The following is an 8877-nucleotide window of genomic DNA, read 5'->3' on the forward strand; positions in this document are numbered from 1 at the left end:
ACGTGTTTCCAAATTTGTTGACACTAATCTTACTCACGAGGAATACCCACAGAGTCCTCATGATTCACAAATGTTATTGCAAAGCAACTGCCAGCTAAAACTTTTCAGCTCGCAAGTATAAAGTACACGATTTAAAAAAACGAAACAATCCGAGGTCACATCAGTAAAAACTTTAAAGGCCTTTTCTCGGCAGCTCAATGCCACCCCCCCCCCCAAAAAAAAACAACAACAAACAAACAACAACAAACAAACAAACAAACAAACAAACAAACCCTTTTGCTTTTTTTTTTCCCAAAAACTCGCCCAAAGTTAGAAGGAAAAAAGATAAAGGAAATCAACATTCTTTGTGTGTGAGATGTATAATTGTAGGAGCTGGCCGGGGGATGGATGGTGGGGGCTTGTTGTAATAATCTCCTAAAAGATCCTCTCCAGCTCTCTAACAATGTTCTGTTGTCTGCTTTCGTTTCCACTTTCAGCCCTCCCCGTCATCTCCTTTGCCCCCTTCCTCTAGGATCCCGACTCTTCCTACAGCCTTTCTACTGCTGCTCCTTGGCTCCTTCTTACTGCTTTCTTTCAGCCATACCCCTGATCTTATGGTAGGTAATATCTACACCTAGCTTCTTGGGCAAGGACAAAAAATCTCTGAGGTCCCGTATGCAAGCTGTGCACGTTTAAGATCCCTTGGTGGTCTAAAATCGATTAGATTAGCTTTAACCCCACCAGGGCAAAACTTCAAAACTTCCTAGCCACTGAAAAATGTTTGGTGCGTAACGCGCGCTCATACAACCTTATGCAGTTACGAGCGCCATAAAACACTTACCACAAAAAAAGGGGGGGAAAGAAAGAAGAAGTGGTTATCTTAGACAGGTGGACATTTTTTAAAATATTACCATTAAAATATCTTTAAAAACAAGCGGGGTAGAGTGTGGGGTGGTCGTTTGTACGGGTGATTATTTTGGACAGGTGAACGTTAATGAAGGTTCGAGTATAATCTAGTGTAGATAGATAGATAGATAGATAGATAGATAGATAGATAGATAGATAGATAGAGAGATAGAGAGATAGAGAGAGAGATAGAGAGATAGATAGAGAGAGGGATAGAATATTATTACAAACATACACACACGCACGCACGCACGCGCGCACACACACACACACAGACACACACACACACACACACACACACACACACACACACACACACACACACACATACACACACATTTACGTGTTTCCAAATTTGTTGACACTAATCTTACTCACGAGGAATACCCACAGAGTCCTCATGATTCACAAATGTTATTGCAAAGCAACTGCCAGCTAAAACTTTTCAGCTCGCAAGTATAAAGTACACGATTTTAAAAAACGAAACAATCCGAGGTCACATCAGTAAAAACTTTAAATGCCTTTTCTCGGCAGCTCAATGCCACCCCCCAAAAAAAAACAAAAAAAACCAACAACAACAACAACAAACAAACAAACAAACAAACAAACCCTTTTGCTTTTTTTTTTCCCAAAAACTCGCCCAAAGTTAGAAGGAAAAAAAGATAAAGGAAATCAACCAATTATGGGGAGACAAGCAAATCACGTGATATCGATCACTTCATCTGGTTCCTTGCGTGAAAGACATGCGCACGACCAAAGTCAGCGGTGTGGAAAATCAAGTTAATCGTAGAGACTGATGCTGGGATCGGAACAAGGCAGGCTTTGTAATCGTCATTATGTTACAATTTATTGGCCTCCACTCCCCTTTCTGTCACTTTTTTCCTTACCCTCTCAAGCCAAGACGATTTTGTGGAACGTGTGCACGCGTGTGTGTATGTGTGTGTGTGTGTGTGTGTGTGTGTGTGTGTGTGTGTGTGTGTGTGTTTGTGTGTGAGAGAGAGAGAGAGAGAGAGAGAGAGAGTGTGTGTGTGTGTGTGTGTGTGTGTGTCTGTGTGTGTGTGTGTTCGCGCATGTTATTATGAATGCAAAACCTATTTTTTCACAGGAAGAGATTTAAATGGTAGTTCTTCATCAACATAGATATGAAAAGGATAAATTACTCTAACGAACCTGTAAACCATCGGCTCACGGAAGGCACAGTCCAACCGCTGATATTTATAAATCCAAAATAGATCGACATCCTGATAGTCAGAAACTTCAAGAATTGCTGTTTTTTTCCTATATCCCTAGCTCTGGAGGTCATAACTCGAAATTAGAAAACAAGGGCATTAAAACATGAGGCGAATTCGGTATCGGTACATTTCTTACATTATGCCATTTCTCATTTATCATAATCATTTTCAGAGCTGAGACATTTTTTCTCCAAGATATGCACCTGCAGTCTTAGGATGAAGACAGAATTCAAAACAACGAGTTAAACATATGGTTTGAAGGAATATTAACTAGAACTATCTCTTTAGCCGCGCCCTTTTAGTATTTTCAAAAAGAATTTCAAGTCAGTGCTGCATCACTTCATCACTTCTTTGTTTAAGTGTGTAAATATACTGGCAGCAAGATACTGTACAATAATATTTCCCTCTTATCATTTTCATACCTACATTCAAACCCCCAAACTATGGTGTTTATGATCTCTCGAAAACTCTTTCAGTATGTGTGTCGGAAGACTTGCTATACTTGAAACACAAGATAGAAATGGACGTAATGGTTCCTATGGTGTACTTTTATGGTCACGATGTTGCTTGTAAATTTATGCCTTTATAAAATTGTTGATATTATAACTTTGTGCCCCGGACGAGACATTTTAGATGATATTTTGGGAGGTGGAATACTTCTATATGACCAGTCCAAAGCAACAAATACATGAACTGAGTTTGATGCAACATAAAAACAAACGCAGATACACAATACTAAAAAGAAAAGCAAGAAACTTGGTCACGTCGAAATTGAACTCACACCTTCTACGTGCATTAGCTAGGAGACTGACGCCGGTAAATGTATACTTTAACCATGAGTTGCATGAAATACTTTTAGACCAGACGGCGGTGTTTCTTCCACACACACCCCTCCCCCCCCCCCCCTCTCTCTCTCTCTCTCCTTCCTCGTGCCCTGTTCCTCCTTAGATCCCTTTCTATCGCACTGCACCTACGCTCCGTACACACTTGTCCAACTGGTTGGAACTGCATAATCGGGGATAAAAAGCAGTCTCACCAGAGTGTGCACATTTAGCATACTTGAAAAAGAAGCAAAAATAGCCGTTTATGAAGAAACAAATATGATTGCATTAGATTAGCACAGTCAACCATTCACCTTCTCTCAGCCTTCAACCTCTTTGTTTCTATATAACAAATAAGGGAGAAAAAAGGATTCTCTCTGCGTAACTCCAGAGCTCGAAGATTATCAGAAGCAGTATTATAGGTTTCCACTCGGGAAATCAGTTATCTGGAGTAATTTCCCTCCCAAGACATGCATCACGCCAACAGTAGCGACATGAACATTGAAATCTGCCCAATCCACAGAGGTAGTACGGCTATTTTGAGGAAATCGAGTAAGGTAGGTATCCATATCATCCCCTTGCCAGAATCGATGTATAATCGAACACCACTTTATACTAGTGCTGGGCGGCTAGGTTCACGATTATTCAATGCTAGGAATCGTAGGAATCGACTCCGAACCCAATTACTTTCTAATGATGACGTGATTTCTTCTGGTGTTTACCTGGTTGGCTCCGGACATATTCAGGATTTAGGATAACCTTAATTTCGGCACACTACAAGGCACCAACTTTTTTTTCTCCAAAAAATACCATCTTTAACTTTTTTTTAAAAATGTAACCTTTGAAGTAACTGGTACCGCTGGTTTACCTAAAAAAGGAGTCGGGACTTTTCTTCCGCAGTATTAACAAAGATCGTACGTAGCAAGATAGTTCACTCCTCTCTTTGAGCCAATTAAAAAAATGTCCTCAACAAAATCCGGTGGCGCCCTCTTTTTTTAAAGTGCGGAATTTGCGAACAGAGTTACCCTCCTTGTGTGAAAAACAATACAAGCGAAACTAACAAACTGTTCTATTCCCATTCCTCATCTGGAGAAACGAATAAGAACTTCAAAACAAAGACTGCTGCGCCATGTGAATCAATGCGCATGTGAATCAATGCGCAGACTTCCCGGGACAATTGTTTTGGCCGAGTGAACTATCTTAGACATTAATATCGGGAATCGGTTCCAGAATCGATTCTTCGCCAAGCTCTACTTTATACTGCCTCCAGCGTCTCAGGCGAACGTGGCCCATCGGTCACAGCCTGTGTGTCTTCTCATCCTTTGGTTCCGTGGTCTCGTTTTGGGAAATTCTGATTCTTTGAGTTTTGGAAAGATTTCGTTGATAGTTGTATGTGAAGAACGGGGGGCTTCTTTTCCTCCATCATACGAGAGCTCCTTACGTTTGCTGTTGTCCCCGTTATTGTGTATTTTGTTAATGTAATTTCAGTGTGTATTTCTCCTACTGCCGTCAAGATCATTGTCAGGTTGTTCAGTAGAGGTACACAACAAAAATCCAGTACAGTAAGACTTTTTCCACCCCAGAACATTGCATTTAATTTTTAAGGTTTCTATTAACCCGTTGCATTTTCAACTGTCATTTCTATGCGAGTCCTTATCACAGGTTTTGACCTGTTGTACATGAGTGGTCAACGAAGTTCTCATTTTGTAGTCGTGCTTTCATTCTTCTCACATTTCTTTGTACATGTTTTACGTCAATAAGGTGAAAATATATATCTCTCTCACATCCCCCCTCTCTCTCTGTCTTTCTCTCTCTCTCCCCATCTCGCTCTCTCTCTCTCTATCTCTCTCGCCCTCTCTCTCTCTCTCGCCCTCTCTCTCTCTCTCGCTCTCTCTGGTAGCCCATGTTTCTCACTTTAAATCTTTTTGTTTTATAATATCCATCCATTTCTTTTTGAAAACCATATGTTTACATTTCTTTGTTTAGAACGTACAAAAAACAAAAACGTGTTATTTCTTTGTGAAGATTCCAGAAACCTGGGATGTGTCCGCGTGCCTCAGACGTCTGTGTGCTAGATACCAGACATAATCTAATTAAATAGCCTATTCCTCGCCTTGTAGAAACAAGTTTAATTTGAAATATGTAGGTGCGTGTATATGTATATATTATATATATATATATATATATATATATATATATATATATAATATATATATATATGTGTGTGTGTGTGTGTGTGTGTGTGTGTGTGTGTGTGTGTGTGTGTGTGTGTGTGTGTGTGTGTGTGTGTGTGTGTGTATTCATTTAAATATGTGTATATGCGTGTGTCATTATTTATATGTAATATTAGCATTTTCAGCAATAATTTTTAAAAAAAGGAAAGTAATGCAGTGTCTAGTCAGTAGACGTGCCGACCTCTAAGAGTTAAATGAACTTTTGCTTTTGCTATTTTAATGAAGGATTTGGAGAATACATATTTTATTGCACTAAACGATTTAGTTGACCTAGAAACGTCAGAGTAAGATAAGACTAGACTGAATATCATTACAATTTTCAGATTTTGTTGCCTCGGTTACTTCTCTGGTATTCGACCATGGAAAGCAGAGAAGGCCTGAACAAGGACGACAAACTTCAACTCACAGACCCAGAGGTAAGTCAGTAGGTTGGGCTTGTCTATGTCCAACAGACTAAAATATGTCCTTTTTAAAAAAGAAAATGAGATCAGTCAGAGGTCTAAACACTTGCGAGTTATTTTTCTTTGAATTCGTACAATGGAAGTTACAGTTTATGCCATTGTGTCTTTGTTTGTTTGTTGCTTCATGAAAGTTCGACTGTGCTTTAAAGGTTGGACATTTCACCTCCAAGATTTAGAGCGTAATTTCGATTCTAGGAGATGTTATTAAGGATGGTATATCTGTTGAAAGAAATACTTCCTGAAAGTGTTCATTGAAACACAACCTTAATTAGCCTTGATATTCATTGTTGAAGAGCTCGTCTTCATAAAAATCTACATTGTATCAATAGAAATGTAAACTATCAACAAATTTTATAACAAATAAATACATTATTATTTTCTGTCTTATCTCTCCGTTCGACAGGTCATGTTTATTCAGTTGCATCAAAAGGCACTGTCCTTGGGCATCAAACAACACCAGATGGCACGACTTAAATATGTTCGTGACGTCACACATGCAAAGTGGCACAGGGTGACTTCAGTTTTAAAGACTTCATTTTTGTCTATTCTGGGTTTATTCTGTTTCATCTCTATATCTTGGGCTCTGGAATGGCCAGTGCCAAGGGATAACCTGGCAAAGTTTGTGTGGCGACTAAAGGGTGAAAATCCTGGCTATTTTGAGTCGGAAATTTGTCTACTCAAAGCTTCGCAAACAGCCCAAGATCTCGCTCGGCCTCCAATCTCGTGTGAATTCTGCGAGGATGTACATGAAGTGCCCAGAGTTTCACAGATTTCTCCTGACGATTTCGAGAGGAAGTTTGCTTATTCCGGACATCCCGTCATTGTGACTGATGGAGCGTCTAACTGGACGGCCACAACAACTTTTAGCTTCGATTTCTTTAGAGGTAAGTAAATCATGGATAAACAAAGTAATAAATGTTTTGTATTTCCTTCTGCGCAATCCAAGCTATTTTGGAAGCGGGCTGTTCTTACACTGCCTGTGATAAGGGTTAGACCGGCCTTGGTTGTAACATCACAGCAGAAAGACATCACCTACTGAAAATCTCCGTGCCGTGGAGACCGAACTCATGACTTCTATATTTAATTCATGGATTCAAATATTTTCATAGTAGGAATAAATTTAAAGACAGGAAGAAATACATGTATTATATCGTTCTCTCTATAGTATGGTCCTTGTTTCATGGGAACGGGTTGGACTTGCTAAGGAAAGCTGCGAGTACGATTCCTGACTGTAATCCGTTGGACGTTGTTTAACATACTATTCTAAGCTTGCACTATTGCAGATAGTCACTTGACAACAGGTAAATATGTAATATGAGAATAAGTCACTTACACTAGTGTTCCATGCCTTGTAGTATTAGGACTAGCCCTGCAAAGCAGCAAATAGATGTGCATATAAATAGATAGATAGATGATACTGTGACGTAGGTTTACAGACGAAAAGGTTTTGCATGCGCGGAATCTGATGTGTCCAAATATCCGTAGATCTGTACCGACCCGGCAGTGCTGCCCTCAGAAAGGCAGAGTCCAGGTGCCAGTTCTTCCCGTACCAGACGGAGTTCCGGAGTCTGGGTCATGTGTTCAAAATGGATCAATCCAGGGCGGAGCTGAGTAGTGGGGCTAAGCCCTGGTACGTGGGATGGTGAGTACTTGTAGTTGAGCCTTTCAGAACAATTTTAAACAACAATAGTCTTAATTGTTGTGCTTGTTTGAGGTTTTATTGCTGGTTTGGGTTGGGTTTTTTTTAGTTTAATGCTGTTTTGGACACAATAGTTCATTTAGAAGACAATGGTGTGGTTCTGGGATGAGAATTAAGCAGAGGAGAGAGAAAAGGGCAGACACAATGTCTTGACTTAAAAACAGAAAGTAAACTTGAGTACAATAATAATTGCTTGTGTGATCTATTTCATAAGTCGAATGGGTAGCACCTACTCACCTGTCATTTGGCACCATGTCTGTGTTCGTCTGTTGGTGCCCCACTCTTTACCACAATAAGCATCTATCTTCCCCCGTCTCTACACTGATGCATTAAATAATGACATTGTACATTACTGTAGGAGTTAACTTTTTCAGTGTATTTTGTAAGAGGTATTAGTAGTAGTAGTATGAAGTACGGCTGTGGTCAGGCTAGTCGCCTATCAGCCGTTCGTTGCTTTCGTTGCTTATTCGTTCTTGCACGTTGTTTTCAGACTCTGGTATCTGTAGGTTAGTGCTCATGGGACATGGATCTGGCAGTTTGAAACCAATCTAGGTTCATAGAGAATTTATGTTCTGTCCAGACCATGTGACTATTGATTGATTTCTCTTTGCCTCTAATTTGTCGTTCAGCGCAGTTGTCATCGTGTCGTTTTATTTTTTTGTTGTTTTAGTTTTACGACCTTTTGTATTGTCATGCCTATTCTCTATCTTAGTGCATATTTGTTTCTTCCGCTTTTGCTGCTGATGCTAACAAGCTATTTGCAGTCTTTAGTATTATATTCCTGAACTACTGTATTTTGTTTGTTTTTATCTGTTGTGGCTTCGACTTTTTATTCATGTAATGTGCATGACTTGATAATTTTGGTGTTAAATTTCAGACTTCCTTTATTGCTAGCAGTATCGACTCGCTGTAAGATTCTTTTCTTGCTCGTAATGTTGTCAGTTAGAAAGACTGCGACGTCGGCATATTTTAGATTAACGTAGCTTCTGTCTCCAATTTTGACACCCTGGTCATCTATTTTATTTTTGGCAGGAGCAACTGTGACGTCACTGCCGGTGAGATATTACGAAAGCACTACGGTCGACCTTACTTCCTTCCGGAAAATGCCGAGTCGAGCCGAACGGACTGGCTGTTTATGGGCAGCCCGGGATACGGCGCTCACCTTCATGTAAGGAGAGAGAGGAAGAGAGAGAGAGAGAGAGAGAGAGAGAGAGAGAGAGAGAGAGAGAGAGAGAGAGAGAGAGAGAGAGAGAGAGGGGGCACATATATATATAGAGAGAGAGATGCGATATCTGTGAGTATCTCACTGGAATACGGTCTGGGCAATTTTAAATGACGAACAAGAAAGTATTTTTGAGTGCGTGTTTGTGTGAAAAAAATATTTTGGGGAGGGGGAAGTTTGTGGTTGTCCTACTTCTTCACTTTCCCTTTGTTGTTTCTGTCTGTCTATCTCTCTGTCTATGTGTCTGTCCGTCCGTCTGTCCGTCCGTCCGTCCGTCCGTCCGTCCGTCCGTCCGTCTACTGTCTGTCTGTCTGTCTGTCTGT

At 40.2% G+C, this 8877-nt stretch overlaps 1 protein-coding gene across 1 annotated transcript in view; it reads left to right on the plus strand.

Annotated features, from left to right (window-relative positions):
- The first annotated feature begins 5531 nt into the window (after positions 1-5531).
- LOC106012863 overlaps positions 5532-8877 on the plus strand; it is a 5799-nt gene continuing 2453 nt past the window's right edge. The window contains exons 1-4 of the mRNA XM_013087041.1: positions 5532-5588; positions 6037-6517; positions 7119-7275; positions 8365-8500. Coding sequence (XP_012942495.1) covers positions 5532-5588; positions 6037-6517; positions 7119-7275; positions 8365-8500 — 831 coding nt within the window. The remainder of the gene's footprint in view (positions 5589-6036; positions 6518-7118; positions 7276-8364; positions 8501-8877) is intronic.

This window comes from Aplysia californica, unplaced genomic scaffold (genome assembly GCF_000002075.1).
Source record: "Aplysia californica isolate F4 #8 unplaced genomic scaffold, AplCal3.0 scaffold00536, whole genome shotgun sequence".
NCBI lineage: Eukaryota > Metazoa > Mollusca > Gastropoda > Aplysiida > Aplysiidae > Aplysia > Aplysia californica.